At 34.5% G+C, this 18,968-nt stretch overlaps 1 protein-coding gene across 2 annotated transcripts in view; it reads left to right on the top strand.

Annotated features, from left to right (window-relative positions):
- Positions 1–18,238, top strand: part of dkk2 (dickkopf WNT signaling pathway inhibitor 2) — a 19,698-nt gene extending 1,460 nt beyond the window's left edge. The window contains exons 2-5 of one of the 2 annotated variants that reach the window (XR_012355737.1): positions 11,756–11,906; positions 12,000–12,131; positions 16,446–17,184; positions 17,215–18,238. Coding sequence is in view for 1 of the 2 variants with exons in the window: in XM_073842983.1 (XP_073699084.1) it covers positions 11,756–11,906; positions 12,000–12,131; positions 16,446–16,696 (534 nt within the window). In the remaining variant the exon portion in view is untranslated. Of the gene's footprint in view, positions 1–11,755; positions 11,907–11,999; positions 12,132–16,445 lie in introns of both variants that reach the window. The other variant, XM_073842983.1, reaches the window with a different exon arrangement.
- The last annotated feature ends 730 nt before the right edge of the window (positions 18,239–18,968 follow it).

Raw genomic sequence — 18,968 nt, 5'->3', positions numbered from 1 at the left:
CCACTTTACCATCTCCATAAACGCAGGTGGTCTGGATGATCAGACCTCTGCCATACATGTGGAAACCACTACAGTCCAATATTAGTTAAATGTCATGCTACATTTAGCTGCTTATCCAAATGTAGATTGCTAACAACTTTGTAGATTGCTAACAGAGCGACTGTTGTCTCATTTGGAAGTTTCCTGTTGCAGATGTTGCAGATATTGTGGACAGATCCCAACTTTCTATACCTGGGGCGCTCTCTAAATCTGACAGAATTGCTTAGGACATTAAATTATATTAATTAAAGATAACTCTGGAAATGTTATACCTTGCTAGAAACTTGTTCTGCTAGTCTTAGGTCATTTAAGGTGCCCCAAAGTGCCCAAAACTCATCTAAAACCAACCAAACCTGCTTGACCAGGTTGATGAGACCAGCAAAGACTTTGGGTGTATAAACCCAGTTTAGACTGGTTTAAGCTGTTTGTTTTCTGAAGAATAGTGTATTTTACTTTAAGATTATGTAGTGTGTTATGTAGTAATTTATATAGATGGAACAAACAAAATTGTAGATGTGTGTAAATGATGTAAACATATGGTTAAATCAGTTATATTGTCCATAGCTCTTTTGTGCCACCCTAAATCAGCACAGACAACACATCATTTGTAGGTACAATAGTTTACAGTGACAGTGTATTCAATTTAATACCAGATTTGAAAGAACAGGTCATGTGGATGCAGGGCTGTGGTGGCAAATTTCTTGATTGCAGCTTTAGCTTTGAGAAATTTCTTTAGTTCTAGGTCCATTTTATATTAGTAACATTTGAAATGCAAATAGGCATCTTGATTTTGTATAGCATGTACATGATTCCATGATGAGCAGGCATGAGCATTGATTGTTAGTAGCCATTTTTGTAGATTTTTTTTTTTTTTTTTTTTTTTTTTGTCAAAAACGTATCTGTGGGAACTTTTTCAAGATGCGAAATACGTACCGCCATGTACACTTTGTGACATATATGATGTGAAATGTCCAGAGTGGCTCTAAGTGTTTGATTCCCCCCCCCCCCAAAACAGATGAACGTACATATGGTATGTTTTATGTGACATTGGTTTTGTTCGTGTCACAGCAGTTCTGACTTAAAATGTTAGTTGAGTGCTGCTATAACTCTAATGCTCTGTAACGTTTTAAAATAACGTACCATCTGCGCTACACCTACCCGATAGTATGAACAAAAGTGAATGTTACATAAAAATGCAATCGCAAGCATGCCATTTTAGCTTGTTTTTCGATCTCTCATCTTTCAGCTTTTTCATTGTGAGTCATGCTTTTGACGGGATTCATACCCAAGGAATTCTGCATCCTAAGTCCAATTCCATGACGACTGAGCCACCGAGCAAGCTTGTTACATTTGGAAAGTGAAACATGGAGCTGTGATAATAACTGTGTATGAAAACGATTACAAGTGCTCGCTGTGTTCATTTCTGTTGGAAACTGCAGTGATATAGATTTATTGGTACATATTTCGTGTCTTGTAAAAAAAGTTCCCACAGGTACGTTTTTGTCAGGAGATCAAGTATTATTAGGAGATCAGTTTTGTTAACTTTGGACTTTGGGTTGTGCCACATTTTGGCAAAAAGCTCTAATTTAAATGCCAAGTTTTGTAATGAAACTCTAGATGGTTAGCATTAAATAGAGCATTTCGCAATGTGCTTTCAGAGTTCCTCTGAAACCCTCCACCTCCCCAGCTCCACCTGCTACGGGTTATTATATATGCTACTTGTCCAGCAGCAGTATGTCTTAAATACTTGCAGAAGCATATCGGCATATATATAGTTTCAGCACTAGCTTTTCAGCAGCAATAATTTACAAAAACGGAAATAACCAACAGTAGCAGATCTGTTTGTTTCAAGATGTTGCTACATAACATTAGTGTAGATTGGGCTAACACTTTAGGAAAAGTTTGAGAAATAGAATTTAAAATGGCACAAACATTTTACAGATAGAAATGTTGAACAACAAAAACATTTAAAAAAAAAAGTCAAAAGAAGAAAAAAAATTATTCTACCCCCTGCAGTTTCGGAGATGTTCACAAAAATGTAAATAAGCTTATTATAGCACCATCTCGAGTCAGGTGGATGCAAAGTAGCATTTTGATACCAAGACTTATTTAGCATAGAAAATAATATGGTTTCAGTTTTTAAATGGCAATGCAAATGACATGATAAGCCCTATTAGGCTCCTTAGCCAATATAGTGCAAATGATATAAGCACTGAATATCTTTTAAAAAGTTAATGATGGCACCCAGAAGTGTGCCTGGAGTTAATTTACCATTATGTCCTTGTAGTCACTTTCCCTGCATTTTTCTCTCCCATCTGGTTGAGCTGTCTGAAGAATGCTTTACATTTTTATATGTCATTACACAGCTGCTGAAATGTTTCCTCTCAAGTCCTCTAACTCTCAAGGATATGGTGAAGATTATAACACAAGCTCCCAATAAATCTCCCACACTGGCGTTCTCCCAACTGCTGCAAATTAGGCAGGCAAGAGAAACGGCCACCCAGTTTCATACATCCGTCCTAAAGGGGACAAGCAGAATTCGGTTTGCCGTTTCATGCTATAAGCAAAGCTGGCCCGCAGCCACGATGTCGGAGTTTTATTAGTAGCTACAACTTAATTTAAATGTGTCTAACTCTTTGACGGCGAAACTCGTGTCAGATGTTGTCCACAAATAAAATAAACCTACATTTGAAACAAACCAAAGTCAGTCACTCTAGACGATTAGAGTAAATGTTCAAGGGGGGGAGTTAATGGTGGTTTCCAGTTGTGGGCAACCCGAAAAGAGGGATATTGGGATTGGCAGGACTCGTTCACCACATTAACCTCTCGACTAGAGGGGAAGAGGCTAGTATTCCACAGGAACACGAGAGCTGTTTCACATCAGTGCCGCAGCTTTGGGACTTTTAACTTTTCCTCTTATTTAATTTGCCGCTGAGGTTCCGTTAACGAGTAGGGCCGGGGCGGGGGATTGTTTGGGTCTGGCTTGTAAAGAGGCGAGGTGGGTTGCCCTCTCCTGCTCCCTCTGAGGTTAAGTGACTGTTTAGTGATGCTAACGAGCTGAGAGGGTGAAATAAAACAGGCAGAGGTGTGGCGGCTTTTTAGCGCTAACCAGGCTAATCATCTGGATTGACTTCATTTAAGGAACAAGACAGCCTAGAAGGTATAATCAGCATGGGTTTCTGACCATGATTTAAAGTGGTAAGGCATGATATTGCATCTTTGTAGCATTCCCAGAATTCCATGGATGTAACGCTTAGCGTCCAATTAGCCATGCTCATTGAAAAGTACCCATGTGACACAAACCAGGGTTGTTAGAATTAACTAAAATTAGAAGCATGTTATGTTAAATAAAGTTAATTGAAATAAAATAAATGTTAACTGATTTAAAATATAAAAAACATTTCTCAGTTTTATTTAGTTGATAAACAAAACTAAAATATTTTTGTAATAAAAACTGTATAGAACAACTAATAAAAATGAAAAACTAAAAAAACAAGAAAATATACAATATATACATATATTAAATAAATGAGTGTGTGAGTGTGTGTGTATGTGTGTATGTATATGCATATATATATATATATATATATATACACACACACACACACAAATATATATATATATATATATATAGTAATAAAATTGAAAAACTAAAAAAGCTGAAAAAATAGAAATAAAAATAATAAAATAATAGAAAAATTTACTAATAAAAATGAAAAAGTAAAATGAAATAAAAAATGCTGAAAAAATAGAAATAAAAAGAAAGAAAGAATAGAAAAAAATATAATTCATTTATATATTAAAAATATAGTGTGTGTATATACAGTATATATATATATGTGTGTGTGTGTGTGTGTGTGTGTGTGTGTATACTAAAAGTAAAAAAAACTGAAAAAAAAGAATAAAAAAAGAATAATAGGATAAAAAAAGATTTAAATTATATATATATTTAATAAAAAATAGTATGTGTGTGTGTGTGTGTGTGTATATATATATATGTATGTATGTATGTATGTATGTGTGTGTAATAAAGTGAAAAAAACAGGAAAAAGAAATAAATAAAGAATAAAATTAATATACATATATTTAATAAAAATTGTATGTATATATCTGTGTGTGTGTGTGTGTGTGTGTGTGTGTGTGTGTGTATATATATATATATAAAAGTGGAAAAACTGAAAAAAAAAGAAATAAAAACAATAAAATAATTGGAAAAAGAATAAAACGAATATATATATTTAATAAATTGTGTGTGTGTGTGTGTGTGTGTGTGTGTGTGTGTGTGTGTGTGTGTGTGTGTGTGTGTGTGTGTGTGTGTGTGTGTGTGTGTGTGTGTGTGTGTGTGTGTGTTTTTTTTTAATTATTGCTGTTGACTTAAAATAGTACTTATCTCTGCTTAAAAACATACTTTAACCAACTTCAGATGGGTTTCTGGTCTCCCAACCTGATCACGATGGTCTGTTGGCTTTTTTAGAGGAGTTTTGGTAACTTTTCAGCTAGTTTTCAGTTAGTTTGAGAGTCCAACTAATTCAGCTAAAACAGCTAAGATCAGAAAACTAGCTTAGGCTGGTTTGACTGAATTTTCTTAGTAGAGATTTTGCTGGTTTATAAAATAATATTCTTGCAACAACACAACATTTCCGATAATTCTCAGAGGCAGCACGACAATGATAAAATACATAGATAAACCAACAAGGTCATTTTGTTGTACTATCAATAAAATCTTTGTTGGGAAGTGAAATAGAGTACTAAGTGGTGTTTTTTTGTTGTCTAGACTATTTATGAACTCATATTCCCATTGTTTGTATCAGTAGTGCCTTTAAGGGTTTGTTACAGATGTTTTTTCATTCTGGTGAGATTAGCCTTCAAGTTGTGCTTTAAACAGTGGGAGAGTGCGCAGCTTTCCTATGCAATCTGATAGCCATAGGGCCATGCCCTTTGAGGGCGGATAAGGTTTGTTTGTTCAGTGACATAGTTTATTTTACTCTTGAAAACCCTCTCAATTCACTAACACCATTCATGGTGTCAGATGTCAGCTTTGCTTTTGCAAGGTCAAGTTAAGCCGGGCCCCGGGGCCCTAGAGGAACATATGTGTGAGACACGGTTTTATGTGTGAAAACCCTATTCAGGTTTGTCTGAGTCTGTTGTGTAGATGAACTTAGACGCGGGTTCAAAGAAAGCCTTGCAATCCTATAGTTGTAGACGGAAATTAGACTGAAGATGTTTCTTTTGTAAGCTGTAGTGTACAATATCTACTTTAGGTTCAAAGGTAGCTGGAAAAAAAAGATTTGTATCTGTTGCAGTATAATTAAAATGAAAGATGTTTCTATTGTAAGCTGTAGTGTACAATATCTACTTTAGGCTCAAATGTAGCTGGGAGAATTGTACGTTTTTATCATGTTTTTTTTTTTTTTTTACAGAGAAGAGCAAATTTTTTAGTATATAGCAGTTTAAAATATTTTTTTCTTATTTTTCTTATTATCTATTTTTAATCGTTATATTTGTATATTTTTTCTAATGAAAATAGTATATAGTATGGTAAACATAATTATGTGTGTGTGCGTATAAATAACAATAAGTATATTAAAACATTTTTTTATAGTATGTCATATTTATTTCATATTACAAATTATATTCTTTCATATTTTATTTTGTAATATATATATATATATATATACATATATATTACAAATATATATGAATATATATATATATATATATGAAAAAATGAAAAATGCTAAATATCTATTGTATTTTAATTTTTATATCATTTAATATTTTATTTTCTAATAAAATGTATAGTGAACATAATTATATATATATATATATATATATATATATATATATATATATATATATATATATATAATTATATAAATAATAAAAAAATTATATATATATATAAAATGGAAAATATGTATTTTTATATTTAATATATTATATTCTAAAAATATATTAAATAAATAATTTGAAAAATAACAATGCTAAATCCATTGTATTTTAATTGTATTTTTAAATGTTTTATTTTGTAATAAAAATATATTATAAATACAATTATATATATATAACTGTATTTTTAAATTTAATATTATATATTTAATATATTATATTCTAAAAAATATATTAAATAAATAATAAAAAAATACGATTTTTTATATAAGCTGATAAAAATGGTGTAAACATTATGTGATATAAAATTACATTTTAATACTTGCTAAAGTAAATACAAAGGAAATATGCTAAATCCATTGTATTTTAATAGTATTTAAAAAATTTATTTTATTTAACATTTTATTTTGTAATAAAAATATATTATGAATATAATTCAGTTTAAATAAAAAATATATTTTTATTATAAACTGATATAAAATATTACATTTTAATGCCTTAATATTTCAGACAGTTTACAAATCTGCCTGCTAAAGTACGGCATGCTTATCTGTCGCTACTAACAAGATAAGACTTGACGTAGTTTGGGTATTACCTGATATCAATCCTTAAATGTTTTTTGAAAGCATGAGGGAGAATACAGATAGGCAGACGGTTTTCAAAGGCATGGCACGTTTAGTCTTCAAAGTCCGCCTTTTTTTGCTAGCATGAGAGCGGTGACACAGGGGCCAGTGGGCATCCCTCATCACCGTCTGTCTCTGAGCTTATCATCGTGACACTTATCTCACACATGAATGTACTGTATGGGAGGAATAAAAACAGACTGTGGAGTCAATGAGGGATGAGGATCAACGAGTCGTATCCAAGCGTTGGCCGGGTCATTAAAATCCTGATGTGATGGCGTTGCCAGATTGTGTGCAGACGCGATTTTGTGTCTGCATTGGCTCTGGCGCTTTATGCGATGCTATGGAGAAATGCGGGTGACACTCGAAGCTCTGGAATCGAAATTCAATGTGTCTCTTTCACTTTGTATCTTTAGGCTGACATGATTTAGCCTGAAAGGCGACAACGTTTCACGTCTAAGCACATCATACAGCTGAAACGAACGAGAGGATGGAAAACGTACTGATTTTTTATGATGTCTGAGTGGAATTGTCTTACATGCTTCATTCATCTGCTAATGTAATGTACTCAGTCATGAACACTGAATTTTTGAGGTCAGCAACTTCTTAGTATTTAAACATTTTTATGAGCCTCATCCGTTCCTTATTCGTTTCATGAATGTATCGTTGGTGGTTTGGCCTGGTTTCATCATGTGTTTTCAATGTTACTTGCATAAGAAAGGAATATCGCTCTAAGGTCCGTCAATCTACATAACAGACTCGTTTCTTTTCTTATTAGATATTGAGATATTCTTCTCCCCTTGTCAGAACACATGTTTTGCATTTGACGCTAAACTGCAGATTGTTACGGGTGATGTAACGCATTTCCCTTGCTAAATCTTCACTAGCTGCTTTCTGTTCTGGAGTCTGTGATTTGTATAACATTGTCAAGCTCAGTTACAACTATCAGTTTTATCTTACTTTGGGGTAATTTAACCTTATATTAAGGTGCTTAAGGTCTGGTTTGCTTATTTTGATTGCAGGGCTTGACTTGAAACTCAAAGGTATACAAATATAAAGCACACATTAGACAATTTGTCAGTGTCATTATGTTCATTATGTACTGTTAATGAAATTGTAATACAAAATGTGCTGCATTCTGGTCTCTTTTTTACAGAAGTCTGTTTATGCCACAGAATTAAAAAATAAGTAATTATGACTTTTTTTACCTCACAGTTATGACTTATTTCTCATAATTCTGGCTTTCAGAATTTTTTTTACACAGAATTCCATGATATAAACTCAAATTATATTAAACTGTTGTCAATAACTATAGACTGTTTAAAATTGTTGCTAAATTATACATGCAAAAATCAGGAGCTCATATAAAACACAATATTATGACAAATAACATTATTGTAGATTATTGTTCTCTATATATAATCTTATATTGTAATAATGATTATTAATATCCATACAGAAAAAAAAATTGTTTCATTTTTGGGCATGTCAGATTATGGCTTCATAGACAAACATGTGGGTCCATGACATTAGCCAAGTTTAGCATGTTATGCAAAAAGTCCTGTTATAATCACTGAAGCTATGAAATTAATATTTTATTTACATTGTATCTGCACTGTTTTGTTTATGATGAGGAAATTTGCGAACATGTGCACTCAACAACAGCTCCGGGATTTGACTCCAGTGCCTCTAATTGGCACTTGCTGACTAATCTAAGCGGCTTCTGATTGGTGCATGTTCACCACTGAGTAATATAAGTGGGTTTTGATTGGTGCGTTTTCACTGCTGAGTAATATAAGTGGGTTCTGATTGGCGCGTTTTCACTGCTGAGTAATATAAGTGGGTTCTGATTGGTGCGTTTTCACTGCTGAGTAATATAAGTGGGTTCTGATTGGTGCATGTTCACCACTGAGTAATATAAGTGGGTTTTGATTGGTGCGTTTTCACTGCTGAGTAATATAAGTGGGTTCTGATTGGTGCGTTTTCACCACTGAGTAATATAAGTGGGTTCTGATTGGTGCGTTTTCACTGCTGAGTAATATAAGTGGGTTCTGATTGGCGCGTTTTCACTGCTGAGTAATATAAGTGGGTTCTGATTGGCGCGTTTTCACTGCTGAGTAATATAAGTGGGTTCTGATTGGCGCGTTTTCACTGCTGAGTAATATAAGTGGGTTCTGATTGGTGCGTTTTCACTGCTGAGTAATATAAGTGGGTTTTGATTGGTGCGTTTTCACCACTGAGTAATATAAGTGGGTTTTGATTGGTGCGTTTTCACTGCTGAGTAATATAAGTGGGTTCTGATTGGTGCGTTTTCACTGCTGAGTAATATAAGTGGGTTCTGATTGGCGCGTTTTCACTGCTGAGTAATATAAGTGGGTTCTGATTGGCGCGTTTTCACTGCTGAGTAATATAAGTGGGTTTTGATTGGTGCGTTTTCACCGCTGAGTAATATAAGTGGGTTTTGATTGGTGCGTTTTCACTGCTGAGTAATATAAGTGGGTTCTGATTGGTGCGTTTTCACTGCTGAGTAATATAAGTGGGTTCTGATTGGCGCGTTTTCACTGCTGAGTAATATAAGTGGGTTCTGATTGGCGCGTTTTCACTGCTGAGTAATATGAGTGGGTTTTGATTGGTGCGTTTTCACCACTGAGTAATATAAGTGGGTTCTGATTGGTGCGTTTTCACCGCTGAGTAATATAAGTGGGTTCTGATTGGTGCGTTTTCACTGCTGAGTAATATAAGTGGGTTCTGATTGGTGCGTTTTCACTGCTGAGTAATTTAAGTGGGTTCTGATTGGTGCGTTTTCACTGCTGAGTAATATAAGTGGGTTCTGATTGGTGCGTTTTCACCACTGAGTAATATAAGTGGGTTCTGATTGGTGCGTTTTCACTGCTGAGTAATATAAGTGGGTTCTGATTGGTGCGTTTTCACTGCTGAGTAATATAAGTGGGTTCTGATTGGTGCGTTTTCACTGCTGAGTAATATAAGTGGGTTCTGTTTGGTGTGTTTTCACTGCTGACTAATCTAAACACCTCTGATTGGCTGCTGACTAATCTAAGCGCTTTCTGATTGGTGCGTTTTCACCGCTGACTAATCTAAGCACCTTCTGATTGTATCATTTTTACTGCTAACTAATCAAAGTGCATTCTCCACTGACTTTTTCACCACTGACTAATATATGCGGGTTCTGATTGGTGCATTTTCACTGCTGACTAATCTAAGTGACGTCTGACTTGCGTTTTCAGCACTGACTAATCTAAGTGGCTTCTGATTGGTGCCTTTTCACTGCTGACTAATCTAAGTGGCTTCTGATTAACGCTTTTTCAGCACTGACTAATATAAGTGGGTTCTGATTGTTGCATTTTCACTGCTGACTAATCTAAGTGACTTCTGATTGGTGCATTTTCACTGCTAACTAATCTAAGCACCTTCTAATTGGTTAGTTTTCACTGCTGACTAATCTAAGTGACTTCTGATTGGTGCGTTTTCACAGCTGACTAATCTAAGTGCCTCTGATTGGTTCATTTTCACTGCTAACTAATTTAAGCGCCTTCTAATTGGTTCGTTTTCACTACTGACTAATCTAAGTGGCTTCTGATTGGTGCGTTTTCACAGCTGACTAATCTAAGTGCCTCTGATTGGTTCGTTTTCACTGCTGACTAATTTAAGCGCCTTCTAATTGGTTGGTTTTCACTACTGACTAATCTAAGTGGCTTCTGATTGGTGCGTTTTCACAGCTGACTAATCTAAGTGCCTCTGATTGGTTCATTTTCACTGCTGACTAATTTAAGCGCCTTCTAATTGGTTAGTTTTCACTACTAACTAATCTAAGTGACTTCTGATTGGTGCATTTTCACAGCTGATTAATCTAAGTGCCTCTGATTGGTTTGTTTTCACTGCTGACTAATTTAAGCGCCTTCTAATTGGTTCGTTTTCACTACTGACTAATCTAAGTGGCTTCTGATTGGTGCGTTTTCACAGCTGACTAATCTAAGTGCCTCTGATTGGTTCGTTTTCACTGCTGACTAATTTAAGCGCCTTCTAATTGGTTCGTTTTCACTGCTGACTAATCTAAGTGACTTCTGATTGGTGCATTTTCACATCTGACTAATCTAAGTGCCTCTGATTGGTTCGTTTTCACTGTTGACTAATCTAAGCGCGTTCTAATTGGTTAGTTTTCACTACTAACTAATCTAAGTGACTTCTGATTGGTGCGTTTTGAAGCGCCTTCTAATTGGTTCGTTTTCACTACTGACTAATCTAAGTGGCTTCTGATTGGTGCGTTTTCACAGCTGACTAATCTAAGTGCCTCTGATTGGTTTGTTTTTACTGCTAACTAATCTAAGTGCCTCTGATTGGTTCGTTTTCACTGCTGACTAATCTAAGCACCTTCTAATTGGTTCGTTTTCAATGCTGACTAATCTAAGTGACTTCTGATTGGTGCGTTTTCACAGCTGCCTACTCTAAGCACCTTCTGATTGGTACATTTTCACCACTGGCTACAAGGCTTAACGCTGCACAAAACAGCATGTAAAAGCAATCTGATGCAGTGTGAGCGAATGCAAATGTAATTTCGCAAACTGGCACTTTTCATTTATTTTCACATTTCATTTTAATTGCAAGAAGCATAAACTATTGTTTAATAGTGCAGGGGCCCTTTGTCTTGAATGGGGCATTTTTGTTCATTTTGGTAGCGTTTTTGCCACAAGCCATTGTTATTTTCCGAGCCTGATTGGTCGTCATCCGTTGCAACATTGCAAATCAGTCTACTCTTTATGGAAATCAGTCTAATCAATAATTTGTGCATTTATTTGGTAAGTAGCAATCTAAGAAGTGGGATAATACTCAGTCGGGATAGCGATAAATGTTCTCAGCATTGTGGAAAAAAATAGTATTCTGTAGCAGAATGCAATATTTTCATCACATTCCCACCATGAGAAGTTTATTATGGGAAGCGCAGAACACATTTAATCAAATTGCTTATTTTGCATGTAGTTTCATCCAGAATTTTCTGCGGTCACATAAAAATTAAAATAAAATATGGCTGGTGTCAAGGATAAATGATGGTTGAAATAATCTAATTCAAATATGGGATCCAATAAATTTCAAATGTCACTCATAATTCCTAATATTTTATCTTTATTGAAAACATGGTTTGGTGGAGACAAACCCGATCTGATCAGTCTTTCTCATTCTTTTCTCAGGGGCATCCATGCAGTAGTGATAAAGAGTGCACAGTTGGGACGTACTGCCACAGTCCTCAGCACGCCCCATCCCGCTGCCTCACATGCCGAAGGAGAAAGAAGCGCTGCCACAGAGACAACATGTGCTGTCCTGGCAATCGCTGCAGCAACTGTACGTTCCTGGATTGATCGCAGATAAACATGGTTTCACAATTTCTTCATTTCAACGAAAGTTTAAATGGACCTTTTCTCTGTCTTTCTTTAGATATCTGCATCCCCATCTCAGAGCGCGTCCTCTCCTCACACAAGTCACCTATGGAGGAGCACAATAAGCTTTCCCACAAGGACAAAGGCTGGAGGAGGAACGGCAAAGCTCATGCCAAGATCTCTCTTAAAGGTGAGAAACTGACTAAATGGAGAACCACAGTTTGTGAAAAGCTATTTAGGACTTGAAAAATACTTTTTGGCATAATGAGACCTCTAACCTGGAAGCTGTTTCCACCTCTGAATACATTTTTTTTTTAAAGTTTACAACATTTTATCTAACAATTCTGGAAGTGACCTTTTATGACTCACATTTCTGACTTAATAACTCACAATTGCAGGTTATAAAGTCAGAATTGTGAGATATAAACTCTCAATCCTGAGAAAAAAGTTAGAATTGCGAGTTTGCCTTGCAATTCTGACTTTTTTTCTCAGAATTGAGTTTATATCTCACAATTCTGACTTTATAACTTACAATTTCGGGTTTATATCTCACAATTCTGAGAAAACAAGTTAGAATTACGAGATATAAACTCAATTCTGAGAAAAAAGTAAAAATTGCGGGTTTATATCTTGTGATTTTGACTTTATTTCTCAGAATTACAAACTTTATTTCTGTATATTTATATATATCTATCTCACAATTCTGAGAAATAGTCATATTAAAATTGCAATTCTGACTTTTGATTCAGAATTGAGTTTATATCTTGCAATTTTAATTTTTTCTCAGAACTGAGCTTATATCTCACAGTTCTGACTTTATAACTTGCAATTGTGAGTTTATACCATGCAATTCTAACTTAATTTGTCAGAATTGCAAGTTTATATCTCACAATTCTGACTTTATCACTTACAGTTGCGAGTTTATATCTCAATTCTGAAAAAAGCACGTTTATTTCTCAGATTTGCGAGTTTATATCATACAATTCTGACTTAATTTCTCAGAATTGCAGGTTTATATCTCACAATTCTGAGAAAACAAGTTAGAATTACGAGATATAAACTCAATTCTGAGAAAAAAAGTCAAAATTGTGGGTTTATATCTCACGATTCTAACATTATTTCTCAGAATTACGACTTTATTTCTTATATATCTATCTTGCAATTCTGATAAATAGTCATATTAAACTTGCAATTCTGACTTTTTTCTCAGAATTGAATTTATATCTTGCAATTTTGACTTTTTCTCAGAATTGTGAGCTTATATCTCACAGTTCTGACTTTATAACTTGCAATTGCGAGTTTATATCACGCAATTCTAACTTAATTTGTCAGAATTGCAAGTTTATATCTCACAATTCTGACTTTATAACTTACAATTGTGAGTTTATATCTTACAATTCTGAGAAAAAGTCAGAATTGTGAGTTTGTATCAATTCTGAGAAAAAAGTCAGAACTATTTAGCAAGCTTATTTCTTATATTAGAATTGTGAGAGAAAGTCACAATTATCTTTTTTATTTTTTATTCAGTGGTGGAAAAGGGCTTCTGTACTAACCTGACACACTTTCCATTGACTCATTTTTTCCTCGAAGGTGCTCACTGTGTACCTTGAGTTCAGGAAGTGACATAATCTCGAGCAATGCGATTGTAGCATGTGATTTTGGAGTTTTGTGTGCCTTATGCATGAGGCAGTCAGTGAACAGTGTTTCATTTTCCTACTCACTTATGAACTATGCCTGCAATGGGTTGATTCACTGGATGTGGTTACGTGCATGTGTTGAGGGGGACGGCGGGGCCACAAATTTGGCTGTAACTACACGCAGCTCGTATATCTGGAAGATTTAACCACAGCAGGAGGCCGGTGAAGGAAGGATCACAATGCAGTGCTGTTCCCACACCTCCGTATTCTCGCCTCAGTAACATGACAGCAGAGTCACGCTCAAACATAAATTAAACCACACCAGATTTAGACAAAAGCCATCTGAGGGACACTAAATGTTGGATGTTCTTTTTTATTAATCAATCAATCAATCAGTAAATAAATAAACAAATAAATAGTATATTTTTGTCAATCCAATCTGGAGGAAGCCAATGTCCATGGCTTGCATTGAGAAAACCAGACAGGAAACTGTGGTTTTGTTACAGGAAGCCTACTATTTTGTGTTTAAAGGCCTTTGGCAGGAAAAGATTTCATGGTGAATTGTTGAATTGTTGAAACTTGCACAACTAGGTAATATTTATGTACATAATAAACATATGCTTCACTAATTATCCCTTTGAAGAGTGTAAGCAGACCATTAGCCAAGCATATCAGGTTCTAGGCCAAATTTCTTAATATATCAGGAAATGATTTGCTCCAATTAGGGTCCCCAACACTGTTTCTGTATACAGTCCGAGTAATGCAATTGAAATTGGTATAATTGAGTGCAGAAAATGCTTTAGCATTTCATAAGAAAGCCAAAACAACATGAGGGTTTGTTTTCTGGCAATTTACAAAAATACCTCAACAGACAACATACAGTGCCATGTTATGTCTAGAAGACATTTATCTGAAATATTCACTTTGAAGTGCAGCTAAGAACGCCAAACCTAATTTGTAATTTAATACAAAATTTCTTTTCAACACCATTCCCTTTGGGAGAAAAAAAAAACCCAACAACAACAACAACAACATAAAAATAACCCATGCTATTTTCAGCCTGTACTATTGAAGACCAACCACTGGAAAATTGTTTTGCATTTGTTTGTAAGTAGATGACTATCGGTAACAGTGACGTATATGGTGGCACTTTATTTTCTGATTTCATTTGAACGTTGTGGAGAATATTTGCATGAGAGATAGGAAGACGTAGCGTACGTGAGACATTGCATACACACAATGTTTCATTGACTGATGTAGGGATGATACTTACTGTATAGTCACAAAGTTATGGTAGGGTGACGTACACACAAAAGAAAAACTGTAGATTGTTTATTAGATGGCAGATGTTGGAGTCGAATGGAAGAAAGCAGCAGGGTTTACACGGAGTGATTTGAGAAGTCCAATATACTGTTCTTCATCAGCTAAAAGTCTGACATTTCACCAGAAGATAGAGTTATGGTATTTTAATTAAGCATTACAAGGTCAAAAAAGTCTTTTTAAAAATAAAAAATATAAATGGACATTTCATGTCGACTTTAAATGTAACAAACTAGCATTTTTTGTGAATATTTCCAGGATATTTTTTTCACTATATTTAATATATAGTTGCCCTGGGGCAAACTCAAATGCACTAAAGACTTTATGCTAATTTTTAAATATTTTAATGACATTAGTTAATGGTTGCGTAACATGCAGGTAAAAAAAAAAAACTTTTTAGCAAGTATTTTTATTTTCAAATTATTTCTTATAATTTTACTTTTTTATGATTTAAATAAATATATAGACCTAAAATATTTCCTTAAAGCAGCCTCTGAGATTTTATGCTAAAATTTAAATAATTTATTTATACCAGTTAATAGTCGCATAACATGCAAGAAGAAAAACTTTTTAGTTATTTTGTTTTCAATTTATTTTAATTTTACTCTTTTATGATTATATAAATATATAGACCAATTTAAAAAATATATATAGTATGTATTTAATTTTTACTCTTTTATGATTTAAATAAATTTATAGACCAATTAACAAAACAAAACAAACAAACAAAAAAAATATATAGTATATATATATTTAGTACATATTTTTATTTTCTAATTATTTCTTTTAATTTTACATTTTTTATTTAAATAAATATATAGACCAAAAATATTTAGTCAAAGTAGCCTCTAAGATTTGATGCTAATATTTCAAAAATTTAATAATATCGGTTAATTGTCATATAACATGCAGGTAAAAATATATATAAAAAATAAATAAATAAATAAATAAAAAAAATAGTACGCATTTTTATTTTCAAATTATTCCTTTTAATTTTTAATTTTTTGATTTAAATAAATATATGTCACCCTGGACCACAAAACCAATCATAAGTTTACATTTTTTGAGATTTATACATCTGAAAACTGAGATTTATATATCTGATAGCTGAATAAATAAGCTTTCCATTGATGTATGGTTTGTTAGGACAGGACACTATTTGAAAATCTGAAATCTGAGGGTGCAAAAAAATCAAAATATTGAGAAATGTATAATTCTTCAAAAATGTTGTGTTCTATTAGAACACTATGAGTGTGAATTAATGAGATTTTCTTTTTTTTTTTGAGGCTCTATTACATTTCATGTAAATGAGAAAATAATGATGAAATCTTCCCAGATTCCCGGGGAAAAAAGGGAACATTTAACCAGAAATATTGGTTTACAAAGTAACTAGCCTTAAGTTCTAAGGATTCTATGAATTTCAGCATCTGGCAGACGCTTTTATCCAAAGTGATATCCAAAGTGGATATCAAACCCATGACGCCATTAGCGTTCTGCATTTCTGTTTGAGTTACAGTAATGTCATTGCCTCCTTCTTTCACCTGCAGGTCACGAGGGCGACCCTTGCCTGCGATCGTCCGACTGCTCGGAGGGCTACTGCTGCGCCCGCCACTTCTGGACGAAAATCTGCAAGCCTGTTCTGCGGCAGGGCGAAGTCTGCACCAAGCAGCGCAAGAAAGGCACCCACAGCCTGGAGATCTTCCAGCGCTGCGACTGCGCCAAAGGACTCGCCTGCAAGGTGTGGAAAGACGCCACCTCCTTCTCCAGGTCCAGGCTGCACGTGTGCCAGAGGATCTGAAACGGGAGGGCCCCTGCAATACAAGCCGCACCTTGGGGCCCCTGCGTCCCGCTGGGGGAGGAGTGGAGGACGAAGACTCCTTTCTCCAGGACTTACTTACAGCTGTGATAAAGAAAGGGTGAGATACAGATGAATGTGTGGGTTTGGGATGGGAACGAACCGATATGGCGGGACGCTCAGCCGTAGCTGTTGAGGAAGCACTCCGGGCCTCTTTTTAAGATTATCTTGTGGAGTTTCATTTGATTTACAAGCCATATTTATCACTGATTTCGCTGGCATTATTTCAGGATGTCCGTGCTGTCAGTTTGCTCTGATTCGGTTTCTGTTCTTCCACAACATATTTCATGCACATATGAGTTTTTCACTGCATAACCACTAAAATATTAACTAGGTTATTTTGTTCACTAATAATTCTGACCTTGGACCACAAAACCAGTCTTAAGCAGCACGGGTATATTTGCAGCAATAGCCTAAAATACATTGTATGTGTCAATTATCAGTTTTTCTTTTATGCCAAGTAAATTTTCTATCGTAAATATATCTAAACTTTATTTAGATTATAATTATATAATATTATATAATATTATTATACTTTTTATTTTGGCACCTTCACCCTCAGATTTCCAAATAGTTGTATCTCTGCCAAATTTTTGTCCTAACAAACCATGCAGCAATGGAAAGCTTATTTATTCAGCTTTCAAATGACGTCTAAATCCTAATTTCAAAAAATGTACCCTTATGACTGGTTTTGTGGTCCAGGGTCACAATTGTGTGAAAACAAACATTTTTAGTTGGCTTTTTTCTAAATTTTCGACATCTGCTCTTCTGAAAGTGCACTTTGAGTTTGCTTGTATAAAAAAAATAAAATGATCCTATGTGTACATAACACCAAAACAGAAGAACAGTAGTATGTTTTCAAGGTAGTCACACACTAGTAATGCATTTGCCTAAGAAATATGATCAGTAGTTCATATTTTACTCTTACTATTCTATCAGAAATGCTATATAGGTTCTGATTTTCAAGGGAAGTTGTTTACAGTGCTGTTCAGTGAATGTGCAGATGACATTATGAATCATAATACTTTCGTTCTTTAAAAATTCCACACCACCTTTTAGCTAGAATAAAAGTAATAACTAATAAGCTCTTATATTGTAAATAAAGTGCAAAAATTTCAAAATGTATTTAAGAAGCAGTTGTATATCATGTATATATTGGTAAAAAGGAACAGACGGGGACATGAATAAAGTAGCATAAAGACGTTTAACCTTTTGTTTTACTCTCAGCTTACTGTGTCATAATAACATGGTGTGGTTCCATTTTCCTCAATCTTTGTTTTTACCACAGATATGAAAACCCCCACGCAGAACTATTTCTATTAAATTATTTTCAAAACACATTTCTTCTTCGCAGAGCCCACGTTGTGTATTTGTTTAATGTCTGATATCCTGGGTTAGTCCTTACTTTGTTCCTGTTGTAACAGTGCTGTTATGTCTCATTGTGTATTTACATTGATTTAAACAGATTAAAGAATGTATTTTGTATTACAAGCATTTGCCTGCTCTCATATTTTCACCTTCTAAAAACAAGCGTTCAATCAATGAGTCTTAGTGGTTTTATACGCTCTGTATTTGTGTGACTCTATCTGTGATGACGTTTATTAGCTACTACATTGAACTTAAGAAAATAACATGCGTTTTCTCCTTCTTCTCAGTGGCTGTTTCATGATTTGCTAATGGACGTAAGTCTAACATGTCTATAAAATGTAGAGACTGGGCCCTTGTGTTTTGCAGACGGGTTATGAGTAGAGGAAGGCTGTTAACGTGACAAACCCTAGAGTGGCCCATAAAATATTCTTGGACCACGGAAACTCCTTAATGTTTTCTATCTCCGTCTTTAATATGATGTTGTTCTTTGGGAGCAATGAAAAACGAAAAAACGAAAAACTAAAACATGCATTTGTTTGGTTTATTAAAGAATGTGCATGTATTTCTTTCTTCAGTTGAAAAGAAATTAAGGTTTTGGAGGAAAACATTCTAGGATTTTTCTCCATATAGTGGACTTCAGTGGGGATTAATGGGTTGAAGATCCAAATTGCAGTTTCACATTGGCTCTACATGATCTCAGCTGAGAAATAAGGGTCTTATCTAGTGAAACAATTTTTTAAAACATTAAAAATGTATGTACTTTTTAACCATTAATGCTCATCTTGCACTAGCTTGACCTCACGCATTACGTAATCACGTTGGAAAGGTCACGCATGACGTAGACGGA

Source organism: Garra rufa, chromosome 6, assembly GCF_049309525.1.
Source record: "Garra rufa chromosome 6, GarRuf1.0, whole genome shotgun sequence".
Classification (NCBI taxonomy): Eukaryota; Metazoa; Chordata; class Actinopteri; order Cypriniformes; family Cyprinidae; genus Garra; species Garra rufa.
Note: the sequence above shows the minus strand (reverse complement) of the source record. Positions and strands in the feature narration are given on the sequence as shown.